This window comes from Canis lupus, chromosome 1 (assembly GCF_048164855.1).
Source record: "Canis lupus baileyi chromosome 1, mCanLup2.hap1, whole genome shotgun sequence".
Taxonomy (NCBI): domain Eukaryota; kingdom Metazoa; phylum Chordata; class Mammalia; order Carnivora; family Canidae; genus Canis; species Canis lupus.
In genome coordinates this window covers 104,668,159-104,691,443 of record NC_132838.1, presented here as the reverse complement: position 1 = coordinate 104,691,443, position 23,285 = coordinate 104,668,159, and the positions used below count along the sequence as shown (strand labels likewise).

The 23,285-nt window shown below is 40.8% G+C and overlaps 2 protein-coding genes across 2 annotated transcripts in view; one reads left to right on the top strand and one right to left on the bottom strand.

The window, feature by feature from the left end:
• The window catches only part of LOC140600322 (uncharacterized), a 58,184-nt gene extending 53,088 nt beyond the window's left edge, over positions 1-5,096 (top strand). Inside the window, exon 3 of the mRNA XM_072768524.1 lies at positions 4,217-5,096. Coding sequence (XP_072624625.1) covers positions 4,217-4,368 — 152 coding nt within the window. The 3' untranslated portion in view covers positions 4,369-5,096. The remainder of the gene's footprint in view (positions 1-4,216) is intronic.
• An 8,414-nt stretch (positions 5,097-13,510) lies between these two features.
• Positions 13,511-23,285, bottom strand: part of LOC140600380 (uncharacterized) — an 81,943-nt gene continuing 72,168 nt past the window's right edge. Inside the window, 2 exon segments of the mRNA XM_072768634.1 lie at positions 13,511-14,170; positions 14,172-14,785. Coding sequence (XP_072624735.1) covers positions 14,129-14,170; positions 14,172-14,785 — 656 coding nt within the window. The 3' untranslated portion in view covers positions 13,511-14,128.

Here is a 23,285-nt window from a genome sequence, read left to right as displayed (position 1 = left end):
TTCTACATTCTAAAACTTTTAAGGTTATTCTCCAATATGTATTCTCTAATATGGACTAAGGGGTGACCAGTCCTTAAAAATGTTCTCAAATTTAAAACATTTTAAGGTTTTCTGCATTATGATTCTGTGATGAGTAAGTACTGAACAATGATTAGTGGCCATCGTATATTGTTTACATTGGTTAAGATTTTCTCATGAATGAATCCTGTGATGTGATGTCGAATAAGGCCTGAGATCTGGATAAAGGCCTTGCCACACTATTCACATTGGTAGGGATTCTTTTCTTCTTCTTTTTTAAAAGAGGTTATTTATTTATTCATGAAAGATGCAGAAAGTGGGAGGCAGAGAGAAAGGCAGAGGGAGTAGCATGTTCCATGCAGGTAGCCTGATAGGGGGCATAATCCCAGGACTCCAGGATCACACCCTGAGCCGAAAGCAGGCCCTAAACTGCCCAGCCACCGAAGGATCCCCTGGTCATAACTTTGAAGTGGAACCTGAGATACCTTGGGAGCCTTTGGTTTGAAACGATTTCTCTATGGTTTGGACAGAGACTTTATTTCTAGTTTCTGTTTTTGTTTAAAAGATTTTATTTATTTATTCATGAGAGACACAAACAGAGATAATTTATTTATTCACAAGAGACACAGACAGAGGTAAAAGCAAGCTCCATGCAGGAAGCCTGATGCGAGACTCGATCCCAGGACCTTGGGATCACAACCTGACCCAAAGGCGGATGCTCAACCACTGAGCCAGAGAGGCATCCCTCTTTTCCAGTTTCACTGTGTCCAGAGGTGTGTCCATCGGCAACTCTGGCCCCTTGGTTATCTTCTAGGCCATCACCATCAGTCCCCAGATTCCAGGTGTGTGAAGCTTTAGGTCACAGCCATAGTTTCTGTTGGCTGCTCCAATATCCTGTGCCAGATTCTACATGAGCAGATAAATACCACAGTTCCCATATGTCTATTGGGCTAGAAGCACAACAAATACATCGCAAACATTATAGGCTTTGGATCTTGTTCTGCTATACATTGTATGGAACACATAGACTAACTCCATGCAGCATTCAGATGTTCCTCACAAGTGGAACTTGACACACCTTGGGAGCCTTTGAAATATTTTCTCTATGGTTTGGGATAGAGACTTCTTTTCTAGTTTCTCTTTTTGTTTGAAAGATTACATTTATTTATTCACTAGAGACACACACACACAGAGGCAGAGACACAGGCAGAGGGAGAAGCAGGCTCCTTGCAGGAAGCCTGATGTGAAACTTGATCCCAGGACCTTGGGATCACAACCTGACCCAAAGGCAGATGCTCAACCACTGAGCCAGAGAGGCATCCCTCTTTTCCAGTTTCACTGTGTCCAGAGGTGTGTCCATTGGCAACTCTGGCCCCTTGGATGTCTTCTAGGCCATCACCATCAGTCCCCAGATTCCAGGTGTGTGAAGCTTTAAGTCACAGCCATAGTTTCCATTGACTGCTCCAATATCCTGTGCCAGATTCTACATGAGCAGATAAATACCACAGTTCCCATATGTCCATTGGGCAGGAAGCTCAACAAATACATCGCAAACATTATAGGCTTTGGATCTTGTTCTGCTATACATTGTATGGAACACATAGACTAACTCCATGCAGCATTCAGATGTTCCTCAGATGTTTCATGTGTAGGACTCATTCTGGTTGTCATTCTGTGCACACACAAGCCTAAAGGCCAACACCTTCATAGGAACAGTATCTCACCTAGATCTTCTCTGAGATGACAGCTACCCCAAAGATTCTTGTCCTTGGGAGTATGTTTGTCAATTTTTATACCCCTGTCTGCCACCATTGTAATTTTTCTTTTTTCATTAGATCATGTGGAGGGAAGTGAACAACACTGACCAAGCAGGTGTCCAGATATAAACAGATAGAACCTGTTTCTTTCCGAGGCATCTGGTCACGAGAAAACCAGATGAAGGGACACCTGGGTGGCTGAGCGGTTGAGTGTCTGCCTTCAGCTCAGATTGTGATCCCAGAGTCCTGGGATGGAGTCCCACATCAGGCTCCATGCAGGGAGCCTGCTTCTCTCTCTGCCTATGTCTCTGCCTCTCTCTATGTGTCTATCATGAATAAATAAATAAAATCTTTTTTAAAAAAGAAAGAAAAATTGATGAAGACTCATGATACAGAACATCCAGAAAATTTAGGTTAGAGCAAGTGGGTACCTTGCTGAATTCAGGAATGTGGAGTCATTGTGAGGAAGAGGTGGTACACAGGGAACTTTGCTTCAGTTGGGCCAGTTCCCCGTCTGTGTTATCCTGTGAGTTCTGGTGTCATCCCTGATGGGTCATCCATGGATCAAAGACTTTTTTATTAGTATACCTGCAGCATTTATTTGACATTCTTCTTAAGGAAAGCTTTCTAATATACGCATCCCAGAAAACTCTGTTTATGTTAAGTTGCTTTTTCTTTTATTTTATAAAATAGAAATAAAAGAGACTAGACCAGACTAAATTAATATGAACTGTGTGTGGTGAATTACTTTGGACAGGCTTAGCAATGATAGAGGCAGAGATATCAGTTTCTACTGCCAGATCCCTCCCTAGCCCTCCCAGATCTACCCCCTTCTGAGGCTGTGTCCAGGTCTGGCCTAGCTCTGGGATCTCTTCCCTTCCCAGGACCGATGAGAGGAGATCCGATTCTGAGTGGCTCTTCCTTTCATCTCTTCAGGGCAGGTGCTCACAATTCCCCAAACCCACAATATGATAAATGGGAGCAAAGGACTATAGATCTTAGTAACTTCATTTGTGCTTTATATATATATATATATATATATATATATATATATATATATATAGTTGTTAACTAATTTTTTGAAAAAGTTTATTTATTCACTAATTAGAATACACAGAGAGAGAGATAGAGAGAGAGAGGCAGACACACAGGCAGAGGGAGAAGCAGGCTCCATGCAGGGAACCTGAAGTGGGACTCAATCCCAGGTCTCCAGGATCACACCCCGGGCCGAGGCAGTGCTAAACCGCTGAGCCACCCGGCTGCCTTTCATTTCTGTGTTTAACATTAAATCCTGTGCTTCATGACCCTTTCATCTAGATTCCTATTTTCCATTCCTGGAGATTCAGTAGTTACTCAATTTACAAAATATAAATATCTATACATAATGACCTGATTAAAAAACAATGCAGCTGATTAATATCCTTCTGATCTCCTATAGTTAGGATACTTTCTTAGATATTTTTAATAAATTTGTGTTGAGAACTCCTAAGATATACTTTTTCAGCAAATTCCCAATATAATAGACATAGAATTATGTGTAGTCTCCAGATTTTCAGAATCTGTACATCCTGTATACCTGAAATTTTGTACCATTTGACCAACATCCCCTATTTTGTCCTCAGTCATCTCCTGACCATCACAATTGTATTCTATCCTTTAAAAAACAGCTTTTATTTATTCATGAGAGACAGAGAGGCAGAGACAAAGGTAGAAGCAGGCTCCTTGGAAGGAGCCCAGTGTGGGACTTGATCCTGGACCCCAGGATCACATCCTGAGCAAAGGCAGACACTCAACTGCTGAGCCACACGGGCATCCCAACTGTACTCTATTCTTATGAGTTCAACGCAGATTCCAGGTATTATTGAGATAATACAGTATTTGCCGTTTTGTGTGGCTTATTGTTATTGCCTAACATCCTCAAGGCTCACCTACTTTGTCCCAAATGGAAGCCTGTCGTTTTTTTAAAGGTTGAATTTTGGATACGGATATCTATAGATAGATAGACATAGATATTATAGACGTTATATATAGTACGTATGACACGTAATAGATTCTGATATATTTGTATATCGTAAACAATATTACATTATAGTAGATAGAGAGGGATATAGCTATATCACATTCTCTTGAACCACTCCTCCTGGAAAGCAGAGAAACTACAGGGAGATGACACTTCCTATTTGCTAGAACAACTAAGTTTCAGGAAAATACAAGGTAACCCCAATGTGGAAGAATTAAAATGAATATATATTGCTAACGAGAGAGGACAGACTATAGGAAAACAGGCATATACTTACACAGTCATGTTTCTATCCTGTTAAGAAAATACAAACACAACAATGAGAGCTCTCTGAACTAATCTACCCTTTCTCTAGTTTTCCATTTATCCTTATTTCACACCTATAATCTACAAACCTTTTTTTTTGTTGTTGTTACAATAGGGAAACAGAAGATGAAGCACATAGGTCGGGCCCAGTACCTACATCTTCTTCGTTATTATGGGACACCTAATGCCCAGCTTGGATGGTGTAATGGGGACGAAATTGCATCGTATGTGAAGTTGCCAACATGGTGCACTCTAACTTCCTTGTGAACACCGTTACTTCCTTGTGAACAAAATTCATGCTCAATCAACATGGCAGTAACCTATACACATTGTTTTCCACACAGAGACTTGCTCAGACATCAGCACATTGACTAGACTCCCTTCTGTGAACTCCAAAATGCAAAGAAAGAATGTGGTTCCTCAGGGTGGTGATTGGCGTTCTTTATTGGGAATCCACAACAGAGGAAACTCAGGACAGAGAAAAGTAAATAGTAGACTCTTTGCTGGGAACTCACCAGGAGTTGTTGGGGTTGACATAAGACGGTGGGGGTAGGGTGCTCAGGTGCACAGGCACCCTGTGCCTGCATTCTCTAGTGTAGAGCCACTAAACATGGGTCTATTTGGTTAAATTAAAGGTATGGACTATTAGTGGACATCCCAGGAATGAAGGTGGCGTGCTCTATGTCACCTTGGAAGCACTGTTTTCACCGGAAAGTAAACTGACTCCCCAAATTGTAAGTCCTTTGTTCTCCTTCGTCTGAGTCTGAGCTCAGGAAAATGTGAATGGCAGTTCATGCAACCCAGGAGTTGGAGCTGCCAGGAACTCTGTTCTCTGAGCCGTTCTGAGAAGCGAAGATCAGGGACTGGCAGCAGAACCGTGGAGGGCCAGTTATGGTCTAAGTGATCATTTTTGACCAAATCTGAAGGGACAATTGTCTGATAGGCTCTGCAAGCCACATTTAGGCAGAGGGAATATTCCCGATGCAAATTCTGGGTCTTTTGAAGCTCTGTGCCCATGATGTTAGCACTGAAGTTTGAAACAGGGATCCGGGAGCATTAGAAGATCTGCTGCGCTCATGGACCTCTTATGCATTCATATTACACAAGGTGATCCTTAATGTCCAGTCTGTGATCCCCACCCGCTCTGGGGTCCTCTTCAAGGTGGCTGATGCTGTACCCAGCTTCTTGAGGGCTTCGCATGTATTCTCTCATGTGCATGTGTGAAGTCTTAGCAATAGGGAAGTGAGAGGGTGTGTTCAAATTCTGGGTGAGGGATCCCTGGTTGGCGCAGCGGTTTGGCGCCTGCCTTTGGCCCAGGGCGCGATCCTGGAGACCCGGGATAGAATCCCACGTCGGGCTCCCTGCATGGAGCCTGCTTCTCCCTCTGCCTGTGTCTCTGCCTCTCTCTCTCTCTCTCTCTGTGACTATCATGAATAAATAAATAAAATCTTTAAAAAAAAAATTCTGGGTGAGATAACAACGCTGGTTAGGGGATGGACTGGTCTGTCCATAGACTCTGGTTCCACCTTGCCTGACCTGTGAACTCAAGTGTGTGGGCTTGCTTGAGATGGGTTTTGGGTGTCCTGCTCTGGAGAGGAGGGCTGATGAAGAGAGGAGCACACAGCTACAAGTTTAGGCTCTGAGAGGGGCAGTGTGCACCACAAATATTCCCTGTGCATGTGCAGTGCTTGGTGGACAATCCTGGCGAGGTGCTCTGGGGAGCCAACACCAAGGGTGAAGTCTGGGGTACTGACGGCAGAGTCCTACTGGTCTGTGGTGCGCATGTGCAAAAGTGGGCAGAGCGGGTCAGGAAACGTATCATACTCAGGTTCTGCCCAGGGGAAGATGTTTAGGCCAAGTGAGAAAGCGGTCCAAAGGAAAGGTGGTCTGGTGTGGTGTCAAAAGGTGAAAGGATGAGGGCGCCTGGCTGGCTCAGTACATTAAGCATCTGCCTTCTGCTCAGGTCACAATGTGGGGATCCAAGGATAGAGCTGGGAGTTGGGCTCCCTCCTCAGCAGGGAGCCTGCTTCTCTCTCTCTCTGCTCCTTCACATGCTTGCGCTCTATCAAACAAACAAACAAAAATCTTAAAAAAAGAGAGATGAAATGATGTACAAATTCTTTCATTTTTTCTCTAGTTTTGCTTTTAAAAAAAAAGAAGATTCTATTTATTTATTCATGAGAGACACACACAGAGAGGCAGAGACATAGGCAGAGGGAGAAGCAGGCTCCCCGAAAGGAGCCTGATGTGGGACTTGATCCCGGAACCCCAGGATTACGCCCTGGGCCGAAGGCAGTTGCTCAAGCACTGAGCCACCCAGGCGTCCCGTTTGTTTTGTTTTTGAGGAATCATTTAGAAATTGTGTATTCGGGGAATCCCTGGGTGGCTCAGCGGTTTGGCGCCTGCCTTTGGTCCAGGGCGTGATCCTGGAGTCCTGGATCAACTCCCACATCGGGCTCCCTGCATGGAGCCTGCTTCTCCCTCTGCCTGTGTCTTTGCTCCCTACCCTCTCTCTATGTCTGTCATGAATAAATAAATAAAATATTAAAAAAAAAAAAAAGAAATTGTGTATTCGGTGTAAGAATATAAGTCATGATGGGACAACAATCTCCTTCCCCAGAGCCGCCCAGTTAAGTCACATGTGTACAAATCAAAGATCTATATTTCATGATGTGTGTAACAGGAGGCAGATACATTCAATTTTGTAACCGTAGAAGGAAGAGTGTTTGCACGAGGGTGTTGTGCTTACAATCACTGTGGAATATGTTTTATATTCCGCTGCTCCGTTCTACTTCTACTGATGTGAAAATGCCAGTTTCATGCAGCATTGGTTAAGGAATGCAATGTCACTGACAATGAGTGTGATAGGACAATATTTATGTAAACCAACCATTACGTATTTATGTTGAACCAGTACAAAATATTTTAGTGTCTATGTGTTTTATACTCTGAAATTGCAGAACGGAAGCCCCACCCCAACCTCACAACCTGTATGTCTGAAGGTCAAACTATTACTGACTGGGGGTAATTCATGGGCATTTTTTTTTTTTTTTTTTATGATAGTCACAGAGAGAGAGAGAGAGAGGCAGAGACACAGGCAGAGGGAGAAGCAGGCTCCATGCACCGGGAGCCAGACGTGGGACTCGATCCCGGGTCTCCAGGATCGCGCCCTGGGCCAAAGGCAGGCGCCAAACCACTGCGCCACCCAGGGAAACCTCATGGGCATTTTTAAACTTTATTTAGATATTTCTCATTACACAATTGATGATATGCCTACGTGTATGTTTGCTATCGTTATCCCCTCCAATTGCAAGTATTTAAAGGTCCTAAAAACAGAATTCTGTTTTTAAAGTCTGAATTTCATTGAGCTTAACTGGGCTTTCTGTTTAGTGCGCTAGAAGCTTAAAATCAAGGTTTCCTGAGGCATTGAATGTACTGGTTTCCACCTGATCTCCTCCATGGTCACAACTTGTGTGTGGTATCCTCAAGGGAGACAGACGATGTTGAGTCTCCCTGTTTACTCAGAATTTTATCCGTGGTCCTTTACTGCCAATTCAACTGAAGGAACTACTAGGCATCTTATATAAGTAAGGTTATTGCCCCATGGCTGGAATTACAAACTTGACAGTTTTGAACCAAGTACAAATAAGACAATTAATGAGTAGGAGAATGAATTAGTGACCTCCAAATGTACCCCTACAATTTCTACCACCCCCAGCTCCATCCCTCCCCTCCTTCCTCTTTATCCCCCATTGTGACCTTAAGGTCTTCACCTCTGTGACCTTTACATTTCTGTGAAAACTTTCCCTGCAAAGGACTCTCCTAGTCTTCATTGCTCTTCTAAGTCCATGAAGTGTGTTTCAGACCTCTATACCAATAAACCCTTCTTGCCTGATTCTAGAGCTCTCTTCCTTCCATTGTCCCAAACCTCCATGTATTCTTTTCTCCTCCTCCAATGCCATTTGTCTTTTCCCCACCCAATTCCAATGATTTTAGCCCATTTATCATGTCTCTTATGTCCATTATCAATATCTGACCCATCATTTTACAGAGTCCTTAGTTTCCTCATGACCTTACACTCATTACCCAGAACCCTACACTCCCTGACTTTCTCATGGACCCTTTGGCCTACTGATGCCCTCTCTTCTCCCAGCTCTGATGATCCCCCTCCACCCACATACACTCTGTTCCCCAGGTATCATCTGTTCTTCCCATCGTTTATCTCTCGTTGCAACACTGAACACTCCCAGGACTGCATTCACAAGTAACTATCCCCCTTCCATCCATATGTTCTTTGACCCATCACAGGCAATAAATTTGCATATGTCTTTTACCCAACCTTGCCTTTGAACTCCCTTTGCCCATTAATTTGTCATCCACCATCCCCTTCTTTCTCATGATTTCCTTTACCTTCTCATTCCCTCAACACATAGGCCTCATACCCTTAATGTCCCTGCATACACCCACCCAACCTTAAAATCTGTAGTGCACTTTAACCCCTCAGTGACATTTAACAACCTAGTGCTTTTAGCCGTGTTCCAAGTTACAGAACATGTCTCAATGATGTTCAAGTCCTAAACCTCAGTGCCTGTAACTTAACCTATTTTGGGCAATAGGATCTTTGCAGATGTAATTAAGTTGGTTGTCATACTGGTTTCAGGTAAACCCCAATTCAATCCCTGTTGTCCTATTGAGATGAGGGAAGTTTGTTTATTATTATTTTAAAAAACATTTTATTTATTCATGAGAGACAGAGAGAGACAGACAGACAGACAGAGACAGAGAGGGGCAGAGAGAGAGAGAAGCAGGCTCCCTGTAGGGAGCCTGATGTGGGACTCAATCCTGGGACTCCAGGATCACTCCCTGGGCTAAAGGCAGGGGCTCAACCACTCAGCCACCCAGGCATCCCAAGAGGGAAGTTTAGACACAATGCTGTGTGATGAATGGACAACGATGTGTCTCAAGACAAAGAAGATCAAGGATAGCTATAGTTCCCCGAAGTTAGAAAGGAAGACTCAATTCTTGAGACAAAAGGTGGCCCGCCAACAGCTTGGCTTCAGATGTCTAAGTGCCTCCAGAAGTGTGACACAATAATTTTTTGGGTTCTTTAGCACCCAGTTGTAATAATTTGTTACAGCAGTCCTAAGAACTAACATGGGTCCTGTCTTCTCTTCCCTTGTGGCTGTGTTACCCCAAGCTCCCAGACTCTGTGCATTTCATTTATCCCTGTGTGCTCATTGTTACCGCCTCCCCTGTCCCATATCACTACTTGTCTTCATGCCATGTACCTCAACCTAAAGTGGCACTGCTCATTACTCTTTCAGTGACATATATTGTGAATATGGTCCTTGATGACATTATGAAGCAACATTGTTAAACATCCTACCATAATTCTTATTTTCTATCTTCTGTACTAGTGCATGCTTGAAAATGCTGTATATTCTCATACATGTAGTCACATATTCTAACTTAAAAGATTTTGTGTAACTCTTTATTGAAGCTATTTGCATTTTTCCATTTAGCTTATATTAAAGTTTTACCCCAAAAGACCATACCATTTACTAGACAGTCCATTTAGAGAACATAATAATTACCTGTATATTTCACACTTGATATTAGCCAAAAAGCCAAGAAGCGATTACCTATATATTTCAGAGGTGCTTTTTCCTTCTCACCTATGACTGTCTTCAGATTCTCAAGCTTCACCATCTGCACTGCCTTGGGTCTCTAGCCTGCTGGCCTTCTTTGCAGACTCCAGACTTGCCAGCTCTCACAATCATATTAGCTAATTCATTACAGGAAATTTTTCCCACTATCTATGTAGAGACCTATAGAAAGAGAGACATCTATTTCTATATGTAGTAAGCCTATATATAATCTCTGGGTCTATACAAATATAGATTAAAAATATGCATAGATGTGTGCATATCCATTCAATTCGTTGGAGAAACCTACTTTAGACTTTAGTGTCCATACATTTTTTTCCACTCAAAATCAACCTACTGAACTTAATTGATATTAATTACTATATGTTTTCTCTTCCTTTATTTTTTTAAAAAAGATTTTATTTTTATTCATGAGAGACACACAGAGAGAGGCAGAGACACAAGCAGAGGGAAAAGCAGGCTCCTCAAGAGGAGCCAGGTGTGGGACTTGGTCCTGGGACTCCAGATCACAACAGATCCAAGGGCAGACACTCAATCATGCAGCCACCCAGGTGTCTGAGTATATATTATGTTTAGTTTGACAGAACTTCCTTTCCATGTGCTTCTCTGAAAAATTGTTTTTCTGTATTATCACAAAAATTAAAAGAGAAAGTCAAATACCAAATTCCAGTTGAAATCTTCTGTGTGCATGTGTGCACATATGTATGTGTTTAATTAATACCTGAATGTATGCAGTTGTTCATATTTGCCATTAATACGAGACCTTTGTAGGAATATCGTATTTGGGGTTCCTTTTAAACAGCTTTATTTGGTATAACTTACATGCCACATAATTTATCCACCTAACGTGTACAATTGATAGCTTCTTAACCAAGTCACATGTAGATATAAGCAAACCATTGTCAATTCTAGAACATTTCATTACCTGCTAAGAAACTTCACACTCTTTAGCTGTCACCACTCTCATCTTCTTATTCTCATATCTAATCAATAATCTGCTTACTAAAAAAAGAAAATCTGCTTACTTACACATATTTCAGAAATATTTGCCGTCTTCTTCATTTGCTATTTATCTTTGGGATTTGGTGATTTTCTGTGGGTGTATACTTCCATTATTTTCTCCCTATCTATTATGTATGGACTATAGGTTTTTAACCTCTGGTTACCAAGAGGCTTAAAGAAAGACCTCTTTTAACAGTTGATTTTAACTTGTTAACCGCTTAATTTCCATATAAAACCTTTTCAGGCTTGAGAGAACTCTTAAGAAATATGAATTTCCATCTGTATGCCATCATAGGGAAGACTTATCTCTTCTCTTTGTGGTATTTGTACCGATTTCCTCATTGGAACCACATCACCTGATGTTGAGAATCCAACTTATAACCATTGCTATTATCCAGATTCATCAGTATTTTACAGGACTGCCATCTCTTTTTCCTTAAAGACCAACTAGCAAATCATTTTATTTAAACTATCCACAAAGTTGGGATCCCTGGGTGGCGCAGCGGTTTGGCGCCTGCCTTTGGCCCAGGGCACAATCCTGGAGACTCAAGATCGAATCCCATGTCGGGCTCCCGGTGCATGGAGCCTGCTTCTCCCTCTGCCTGTGTCTCTGCCTCTCTCTCTCTCTCTCTGACTATCATAAATAAATAAAAATAAAATAAAATAAAATAAAAATAAACTATCCACAAAGTTTTTTACTTTTAATGAATGGAGAATGATATTCTGAAAACTTATTTCATGGTAACTTAATGTTATAACCATGAACAGCATCTCCATTTAGATCTTCTTCATATATTCTAAATCATGTTGTTCATTTCAATGGGAAATGAGGTCTGCATGAGACCCACCTAAGGAATAAGGGCATCTCATCTTTGATGTAGCAACAGTCAGCCATATAATTTCATATACCAACTAGGCATCTGTGAATCTTCTAAAAAAAAAAATGCATTAATATGACTAGTCACCAATCTCACATACGGTCAGTATAGAACAAGCACATTGAAATTATACCTTTGCAAAAATCCATCCCTTGTATCTTTTGAAGCATAATACATCATTTTCATGTTAACTTTGTACTCTTCCTTGTATTTTTTGAAAAAGATTTATTTATTTATTTATTTATTTATTTATTTATTTATTTATTCAGAGAGACCGAGCAAGAGGCAGAGACTCACGCAGAGGAAGAAGCAGGCTCCATGCAGGAAGCCTGACGTGGGACTCGATACCGGATCTCTAGGATCACTCCCCAGGCTGCAGGCTACACTAAACCGCCCTGCCACCGGGACTGCCCTACTTGTATTTGATATAGAGTACTGTCTAAAAAGGGTAACTGATATACCGCTTTGTATTGATTTGTGACATTTATTGACATTTGATGTTCAATAAGTACATTTCTAAATATTTATGTCTTTCAACTTACTTTCTGTAATCTCTGATGTTTTCTAAAGTATATAAAAACAAGGTCTTTCCTCATTCATTTGATTGTAGGTTTTGAATCTAGTATGCATTTTGGGATACTGATTCAGGACTGAATTCCAGTTAAAGGAACTACAACTTTTACACTTTATGGTTTCTATTCTGTATGATAGCTATGATGTTGAGTAAGTCTAGAGGTTTATCTAGATGTAATGACCTTGTAATGATTTTCCTAAGATGGTAAGGCTTGAATACTGGTTAGTGGGCTTGCCAAATCTTTCATACTTGTAAAATCCTCTCCACTATACATTTTCTGATCAGTAATCATGGTTTTCTCTTGTTGAAAGGCCTTGCCACATTCTTTACACATATTTCATTTCTCTGATATGAATTACCTAATGTGGAGTAAGAGTTGAGCAGTACTTACAAATCCTCCCATAGTTGCTTCTACTGACACTCTTGGTGCTACTTGTGTACTGTCGTTGGGGACCTGGTACCTCTGAGAAGAGGTAGCTAGGAGATGCTGGCACTCTCAATGGCTGAAGGAAAACCCAAAGGAGTCAAAACTGAGGGGTGACTGGGGGACGGGCACTGAGGGGAGCACTTGATAGGATGAGCACTGGGTGTTAATGCTATATGTTGGAATCCAATAAATATTATAAAATAAAGATAGAAGTCAAGACTGAGAACAATGATCATATTAATTCTTAGGTGATGGGGCAGGATTGTTGTCGCGCACTTAAAGATGAAGAAGCGTATACCGCATGTAATAAACTAATGAAAAACTATTGTGAACAAGGTTTGTCAATGCAATAGGTTACATGATTGATGGGCATCCAATAAAGGAATAAGACACACACTTGAACAGCTGGAAATGGAGGAGAAAGATACAACTGATCGGTTCCAGCACCAGACAGGAGGTGTCTACTAGAAAGGGAACCTTCTACGTTACAACTCTGCTCCTCCAGACCAAGAAGGGGTTTCCATTGTTCTTTCACTTTTCTCTTCCCCGTTCTTTATTGGACACCAGATAACTGTGTCTCTGCAAAAGCATATGGCTTTAAAAAACAAAACAAAACTGAATGGCCAATGGTACAGTTTGATCAACATCAAGAGGAGATAGAATGAAGGGAAAAAGTGGTTCTATGTAACTAATCTTTTCCATTAATGCTGTGATTATTCAGCTCTTATTGTTACATTCCAGGAATTATTTTGCTCTCAGAGTTGACAACAACAATAAAAGAACATAAAAATCCTTGCATTCCTTGTTAGTGTTGTGCCCTAGATTACGTATCTGAGAAACCACAAAGGAGCTGACACTGATGCAAACACATGAGGGTTTATTTACAAGCTTGAGCTTGGGTCCAAGTGTACCCGAAACAGCGAGGCAGGGACTTGGACCCCGAGGTGGGTTCCAGATTAGTTATATGGCCTGGTCTAGGTGACCTCCAGAAGGGATGGAGGAATTTCTCAAGTTCTGTTTACATTCTGATATGGGGCTTTCAAGGGCATTAAGCTCTGTTCTCATTCTGATATGGGACTTTCTAGGGCGTTAAGCTGTAAGCTGTTTTTTCCTGTAACCGAAGTAAGGTAAAGTTCAGCTCTTATCACAGGGGCCTGAGATGGCTGTACTTGGGCTAATTCTGAAGTTAAGGTGGAATGGCCTCATTTTCTCCGCCTCCACAGTTACATTGAAGAATTTTTAAGTTTTTCATTTATCATTGTAAAATCAAGGAATATTTTATATAATTTCGTTGTATAAAGTTTTAGATGTAGGACAATCTGTCTTAAGGTAGGGATAAATTGCTCTAAAAGAAAAGAATATTGATCATTTTCCATTCAAGTCAAGTTTCTTGTTGCTTAAAAGAACTTAAACATTCTCTCACAATCCTAAAACGTTGAAGCCTTGCTCTAGTGGGACTTCTTTGATAATGAATAAAGGCTCAACAGTGATTAAAGGCCTCACCGCATTCTTTACATTTGTTAAGGTTTTTCTCTAGTGTGAATTCTGTGATGACTAGTAAGGTGTGAGTGCTGGGTAAAGGCTCGACCACATTCTTTACATTGGTAAGGCTTCTCTCCAGTATGAAGTCTATGATGTCGAGTAAGACTTGAGTTCTGGTTAAAGGCCTTGCCACATTCCTCACATTTGAAAGGTTTCTCTCCAGTATGAATTCTATGATGTTGTTTAAGATATGAATGCCTAGTAAAGCTCTTGCCACATTCCTCACATTTGTGAGGTTTCTCACCAGTGTGAATTCTGTGATGTCGAGTAAGATATGAACACCTCTTAAAGGTCTTGCCATATTCCTCAACTTTGTGTGGTTTCTCGCCAGTATGAATTGTGTGATGTTGAGTAAGGGTTGAGTGCTGTGTAAAGGCCTTGCCACATTCTTCACATTTGTACGGTTTCTCTCCAGTACGCATGTCGTGACATTGAGGTAGTACTGAGTCCAAGTCAAAATCTTTGCCACATTCCTTACAAATGTCACTTTTCTCTCCAGTATGGACTGTCTTATGTATACTTAGCCTTGGTGCTTGACAAAACATTTTCCCAGGTTGACTACACCTGAATGGGTTTTTTCCCACATGAATTCTCTGTTGATCATCAACATTGGAGGACTTGTTAAGAGCATTCTCACATTCATTTTTAGGATTCTCTCCTATATTCATACTATTATGTGTACTAAGGTTAGAGTTTTGGTAAAAGACTTCCCCACATTTACTACACTCATGATGGTTCCCTAGAAGCTGAGTCCTCACACATCGACTAACATTGGAGCCCTGGTTAAATGTTTTCTCAGATTCACTGCATTCAGCAACTCTGTCTCCATTGAACACGCTCTTGTAATTTTGTAGGGTCGACTCCTTAGTGAAACACCTCTCAAATGGATCCTGTTTAGCACTTTGTTCTTCATTTACAAATCTCTGATTTTTAGAAATATTTGACTGAATAGAAAATCCAATTCTTTTTTCACAAGGGTTCAAATAATTATTTTCAGCATGGACTAGGTAACTTCCCAGATTGTCCAAACTGTCGGCTTTCCCTAAATATGTAAGTTTGAATATATGATTTGAGCTTTTGTTTTCAGAAATGCACTGCTTTGTGGAAGTAGCAGACTTAAAAAGGGAGGTTACTGAAAATGTTTTATATCCTTCACCATTTTGGGCAGGGAGATTCTTATTATGGGCAGATGTCTCAGTTTGGTTGTGTCCTTCATGATGTCTTTGATGCCCTTCACTCTCTCCATCATTGTCCCAGTCTGTCATGAAGTGTAAATTCTCAATGGTATTATTTTTTAATCTACCCATTGACACTCTTTGGAAGGAAGCTTCGATACTTGGCTTTGACAGCAAGCTCTGGGTGTCACGTGAAGATACGGCTGAAAGAAATCAAGAAAGAGAAATGTAAAATTATTCCACTCACTACTCTCAGATGAATATGCTGACAACCACTAATAGATAACCTAAAAACCAGTCATAGAAAATCAGCAAGATGGCTCAGAAGGAATCATCAGGACTTTTTTTTTTTTTTTTTTTGTATGGCTCAGTTTATTTATTTATTTTTTAAATGTTTATTTATTTATGATAGTCACAGAGAGAGAAAGAGAGAGAGGCAGAGACACAGGCAGAGGGAGAAGCAGGCTCCATGCACCAGAAGCCTGATGTGGGATTCGATCCCGGGTCTCCAGGATCGCGCCCTGGGCCAAAGGCAGGCGCCAAACCGCTGCGCCACCCAGGGATCCCCTCATCAGGACTTTATTCCTCAATAGACACATAAACTAACACAGAATGTACTGACCAATAGCCTAATAGATAGCTGTAGTACTACAGCTATAGTAGTAGCACTGTAGTACTGTCATGCTATAGTACAAATTACTTTCTTAAAACTCAAAAAAATCAGGAAAGTCCCGTGAGTCCAAAGTGCAATGGGAGGAAATTTAAACATAAACAAAAAAGAACCAAAGAGGAATTAGCAAAAATAGGCAGCCTGCGTGGCTCAGTGGTTTGGCGCCGCCTTCAGCCCACGGTGTGGTCCTGGACTCAGAATCAAGTCCCACTTCTGGCTCTCTGCATGGAATGGAGCCTGCTTCTCCCTTGGCCTCTGTCTGCCACTCTCTCTCATGAATAAATAAATAAAAATTAAAAAAAGGGGGGGAGAATTATCAACAACATGAAGAGTTGGTTTTCAGGAAAGATCAACAAAATTGACAGATGTTTAACAAAATCAAGTAAGAATGAAAAAAAAAAGGCCAATTAAAATCAGAAGTGAAGTGACAGCAGACAGTATTAACTGACCATAAAAACACAAATAAAAAGAATTGACAATGGATAACTATATGCCAAAAAAGAGATATGAAAAATGTGTATAAATTTCAAAAAAGATGTAAGCTACCTAGATTTCAGGATTCCAATAAATATTTCCTGAAGAAATATTTAAAATGTCACAACTGATCTACAACTACTAAGTAGATGGAAAAAGTAATTTAAAACGTCCCAACAAAGAAAAGACTTATTCAAAAAAAAAAAAAAAAAAGAAAGAAAAAGAAAAGTCTTATTCCAAATGAATTCACTAGATAATTCAGAGATTTAATGTGAAAGGACATTTTTTTTTTCTTTGAAGATTTTATTCGGGGATCCCTGGGTGGCTCAGGTTTAGCGCCTGCCTTTGGCCCAGGGCGCAATCCTGGAGTCCCGGGATCGAGTTCTGCTTCAGGCTCCCGGCATGGAGCCTGCTTCTCCCTCTGCCTGTCTCTCTCTCTATGTCGATCATGAATAAATAAAAACTTAAAAAAAAAAAAAAGATTTTACTCATTTATTCATGAGAGACACACAGAGAGAGAGGCAGAGACACAGGCAGAGGGAGAAGCAGGCTCCATGCACAAAGCCTGATGTGGGACTCGATCCCGAGACTCTGGGATCACGCCCTGAGCCAAAGGCAGACGCGCAACTGCTGAGCCACCCCGGAGTCCCATGGAAAAGTATTTCAAATCTCTTCCAACATTTTCAGGGAGTGAAGAGAAGGGAAATTATCAAAATTGTCTCTGTGACTCAAGTGTTACCAGGTTGTCAAAGGCAAAGCAAGACTGTACAAGTAAAGAAGATTACAAACTACTACCTGTGAGGCGCAGTTATACAAAGTCCACAATAAAAAAAGCAAACTAGCACACTGAATCAAAAGCACGTTTTACAACACAATTAAAGGCAATTCTTCCTGGAATTCAAGGGTGTTTTCACATATGGAAAATTATAAGGTAAAGGCTCCACATTAACAGAATGAAGATCAAAAATGGCAATCATATTGCTGCAGAACAAGAATATGAGCATACTGGACAATGTTTCATTATTAAAAACACTCAATAAAGTAGGAATAGAAGCAAACTACCTCAACTTAATAAAGGCCATATAGCTATGAAAACCTGAAATCTAACATATTCTTTTTTTTTTTTTTTTTTAAAGATTTTATTTATTCATAGAAACAGAAAGAGAGAGAAGCAGAGACACAGGCAGAGGGAGAAGCAGGCTCCATGCAGAGAGCCTGATGTGGGACTCGATCCAGGGTCTCCAGGATCACACCCTGGGTTGTAGGTGGCGCTAAACCGCTGCGCCACCAGGGCTGCCCTGAAATCTAACATATTCAATAGTAAAAAAAAAAAACTGTAAGCTTCTTCTGTATGATCATAACAAAGGGATTTCACTTCTATTCAACATAGTACTGGATATTCTAGTCTGAATGGGAGAAAAAAAAAACCTTAAATGAATCCAAATGGGAAAAGAAAATGCAAGTTTATCTCTTTACAGATGACATCCATAAAAAACCCTGAAGAATCCTTATTGTTTTGTTGTTTTGTTGGTTATCACTGGTATTGTTTATTTCTAGTAATTTTTTCTATGACACACTCCATTTTCAATTTTTTTAATGCTATAAATGCCTGAATTAAGTTGCAGTTTCAACTTTTTCCCCCTTTCTTTTATTTATTCATTTCTTTATCATAGTAGGTTCCATACCTAACATGAAGCCTAACTGGCTAACTGGGTCCTGAACCCAAGACCCTGAGATCGAGACCTAAACTGAGATTAAGAGTCAGATGCGAAACCGAGTGAGCCACCTAGACACCCCCAACTTTTCTTCTGAACGTTACAAGACAAGGAACTAGAGAAAGAAGAAACTTACCTGTGATCAAGTAGAGAAAGAAACTAACAAAGAAAAATTAGAGGTAGGGACCATAATAAACAGTAACTTAACATTGACGTCAATGCCCAGATTTTCCAAAAAATAATAAAAAATTTAACTACATTAACTAAGAAAAAAGGAGAGAAGTCTAAAAAATTAAAACAAGAAATGGGACAGAAAACACAACAGATAACTACAGAAATACATACTGTGATAACAGATTGCCATGAACAAGTATAAACTAACAAATCAGATAACTTAGAAAAATCCCAGATAATTCCCCTATGTATATAAAACAAACAAGATTGAAATAGAAATCTTAAACCCAACAAGTAGATCTTCACAGACCAATAACAAGAATGAAAGTTGAATGTAGAATAAAAACAATTCCCAGCACAGAAAAGCCCAGGAGCACATACCTTCGCTGGTCAGCTCTACCGAACATTAAAATAATAATTAATGACAATCCATCAAAATCTTACAAATAGTGGAATGGACAGAACATATTCAACATCATCCTATGAGGCCCAGCATTACCCTGGTACCAAAGCACGATAAACATCGTACAAGAAAAAAATACTCTAGCTTGTTTGATAGCCAGGTGTTGCTCTGGCTTTCTTTTGACATCCATTTGCAACTTAAATGTTTTTCCATGCAAGTGTAGCGAGTACCTAGCACCATAGAACCAGATTACAATACCACTGACCATATCCCCTCTGCTATATCCTTCAGCCTCATGATTTATCTATTCTATAACTGAAAGCCTATACCTTCCATTCCCCTTTACCCAGTTGGCCCATCATCCCTCTCCATTCCACTCCAGAAAGCAGCAGTTCTGTTTTATTTTTGGAGTGGGTCTGTTTCTGCCTTTTTTGCGGTTTCTTGCCATTGATGACCATGAAAATAGACCTAGGAAGTATTGTGCTGGACACTGTAAATACCTAGAAAGTACTGTGCTGATAAGTCAGGCAAATAAAAGCAAATAACACATGATTTCACTTATAGGTGGAGGCTAAAAAACAAGTGAACAAATAAATTAAAAGGAGAAACAGACGCATAAATATCAATTTCATGTTTTTATTTTTTAAGATCTTGTTTATTTATTCATGAGAGACACACAGAGAGAGGCAGAGAGAAAGGCTGAGGGAGAAGCAGGCTCCCTGCGGGGGATCGATCCCAGAACCTGGGATCACAACCTAAGCCGAAGGCAGAGGCTCAGTGACTGAGCCACCCAGGTGCCCATCAACTTCATTTTTAAATAAACCCATGGATAATCCCAAGAAGTATAAAAATTCCATGTTCCACATATTCTATAGTGGAACAAGCTTGCCTATAACAATTTTCCAATGCTAGCAGAAGACAGAGGACTCTCAGATTCAAGTCCAAGGATCTTAGGGTTCATGACACATGAAACAGAACAAATTTCTTGATCACACTAATTTCACTTGCCAGCTCCAAATCCCCATTTCACACATATAGATGCTGCATATGCAGTGGGTTTGTGTCGCATCTATGAGACCCTGAGCACAGGGAATCCCAATATCTTGAAGGAGCAGAGAGCATATCTTCCTGAACCTTTGCCATAGAAGACGATATCCGTTTTCCTCTACAGTTAACAAATCTGTCCTCCACCTAAGGGTAAGATATTGTCACTATATTTCAAAGCATTTTAATATTCGCACAGCAGCGGAAAGCCAATTAAGGATAAACACTTTCAGTGCCTCTATCCTTAACATACAGAGTAACTTAAACCCATAGAATCGTTTCCCAACACTATCCTCCACTCAGTCTGACCCCAGTATGTCTCCTGACTAATTTTCCCAGATGTGCACCACCTCATCAAACACTCATTAGCCTGACACAGGATCTGGGATAAAATCTATTCAATGTCGGTTGCCTGCGTGGCTCAGTCAGTTCAGTGTCTGACTCTTGATTTTGGCTCATGTCATGATCTCAGGGGTTGTGGGTTCAGGTTCCTCAACAGACTCTGGACTCGGTGCTCAGCATGAAGTCTTCTTGAGATTCCCTCCCTCTCCCTCCCACCCCATCCACATACACTCTCTCTGTAAAAACAAATAAAGCCTTGGAACTTTTTAAAAAGCAGTTTACATCAGGAGATATTTATCAAGGCTATCACTGGCAGGATACAATGCAGAAGAATTGGGTGACTTATAACATTCACTTCTGCCCTGTTCCTGTGGGGCTTGCATTCAACCACACTGAAAAATCCCAGTACTCATGAAGGTCTACCTTAAACTTCTGTAGTGAACTTGCAAGGGAGATGTGTGAAGAAACACCTAAACTGTTCAGAAGCATATGAATTTACTTGTAGTTGATGACAGATCTTGTACTTCTAACCCAGGCAGAACAGGTCCTGGAAACAGTGGAATCATGCCTCATTACAAGAAAATGGCTGAGAATTGGGAAACACATAGGATTTAGGACAGAGATGTTCACCACTCATCAACAAGAAATATCATAAAGAACAACATAAGGGCGCTTGGGTGGCTCAGTGGTTAAGCCTTAGCTGAGGTTGTGACCCAGTGTTCTGGGATTGAGCCCCATGTTAGGCTCCCTGCTAGGAGAGCCGGCTTCTAACTGTCCCTCTGCTGCTCCTCTTGCTTGTGCTCTCTGTCAAATAAATATATTAAATCTTAAAACAAAAAAAAAAATGAACAGGGCAACCCGGGTGTCTCAGCGGTTTAGCGCTGCCTACAGCCGAGGGCTGGATCCTGGAAACACAGGATCAAGTCCCATGGCGGGCTACCAAAATGGAGCCTGCTTCTCCCTCTGCCTCTGCCTCTGCTTCTCTCTCTCCCTTAAGAAAGTGTGTGTCTGTCATGAATAAATAAATAAAATATTTAAAAATAAAAAAATTAAATTAAAAAAGAAACCCAACAATATAGACTAAAAGATGGATGAGACAGGGTAAAATGAAACAGGTAATCACAAGGACAAACGTTCTTTGGGTGGCTCTGAAATGAGGTGAAGATTGGGCGGAAATGTTGATCTTGTTATGAATACACCTGACCTACTGCTTGTGCCTGGAGTGGATGAAAATCATGGAATTGCTGGTCCAGATCACAAGCTCACAACACGGTATCAAGGAATAACAACAATGGTCCATAAAGCCAATGTATCATTTTGATAAGATATCACAACCTTTTTTTTTTTTTTTAAGATTTTATTTTTTTATTCATGAGAGACACACAGAGAGAGAGAGAGAGAGACAGAGACACAGGCAGAGGGAGAAGCAGGCTCCAGGAGGGAGCCGGACGTGGGACTCGATCTCAGGACTCCAGGATCACACCCTGGGCCAAAGGCAGGCACTAAAGCGCTGGGTCACCCGGCCTGCCCAAGATATCACAACCCTATCCAAAATGTTTTTTCTTCATACTCTTTTGTGGTACATTTGGCAGTAACACACAGAACAAAATTAATGTACCTGGAACAATGTACCTGGAAGTTCTTACTTTAACCCCCCTCCAAAAGAGTCCATAGGGTTAACATTAATGATCTGGAAGATAAGGAAGACCCGCATGGTACCATAATGGACACAGCCCTGGACACATATCAAAGATGTGTGCATGCAAAGTCCTGGCAGAACTATTTTCACCCAGAGGCTGTCACCTGTGGGTGGGACCCCTTTAGAGACAATGTCCCATGACTTGACTATACTCATGTATTGGACAATAAAATCTGTAGAACTTAACCTACCTCCCGTGAGGTAAAGAGAGAGATATAGGTAAAACAGCTTTGGTTAGCGAAAATTCCAGCTACAAACTATAACAAGTAAATTATTGCTACTGTCAAGCCTCTAGTGGCCATTCTGCTTTGGGATATAGTAATAATTATTCATCAGAGCAGAGAAGCACACTGAAGGCTTTGAGATCCAAAGTGACATTGGTTCTGTGGTTGTCTGAGATTGCTAAACATACCCAAAGCCAGGAAAAGATGGAGAAAGAGTACAGTGGCAGTGTGCTCCAAGAGTGTGGTGCTATTAATTCATGTGAAGAAATGACTAATTAAAGCAAATGAAAAGAAACCACAATAAAACACTTTCAGAATACACTTCAATTTGTTAGCCATGTTGAGAAAAAAGGAAAAACCAGAAAACCTCAGTCACTACACAAACTAGAGAACAATGACTCTTAATACGTTTCTGATTGATATTATATAGATCATTATGATGTTTTCAGAAAAACACAAAGGGTCTATCTCTGTTGTCTGAGTATATGAGAAAATTTCTAAAAATGATAAAAACCACCAACCATAAATGTTGAAATCAAAAATTGGATTACATTAAGAACTTCTCTGCATCATAAGCTCAAGAGAGAGAAATAGAGTGAGAGAAGGAAAAAAGGACTCATTCTCATAATATATATATATATAGCCTAAAGAAAAAAATACCAAAACAGAAAAAATAGGCTCAATAACCCAGCAGATACTTTGAAAAAAAGATTATCAAAAGGTTAATGCCCAACTCCATAGTAACAGTAACAAAAAAGCAGATAAAATGACCACTTGGGGGACCCCTGGGTGTCTAGGTGGTTGAGTGCCTGCCTTTGGCTAGGCATGAGTCCTGCCTAGGCATGAGTCCCAAGGTCTGGAGATAGACTCCTGCATTGGCGTCCCTGCATAGAGCCTGCTTCTCCCTCTGCCAGTGTCTCTGCCTCTCTCTCTCTCTGTCTCTCATGAATAAATAAATAAAATCTTTAAAAAAAGAGAGATAGAGAAAATGACATAAGCTACTAAGTTTTAGAGAGTGTGTGGATGGGGACGCCTGGGTGGATCAGCAGTTGAGGTTCTGCCTTTGGCTCAGGTTGTGATCCCGGGGTCCTGGGATCAAGTCCTGCTTCAGGCTCCCCAGGGAAAACCTGCTTCTCCCTCTACCTGTGTCTCTGCCCCTTTCTCTATGTCTCCAT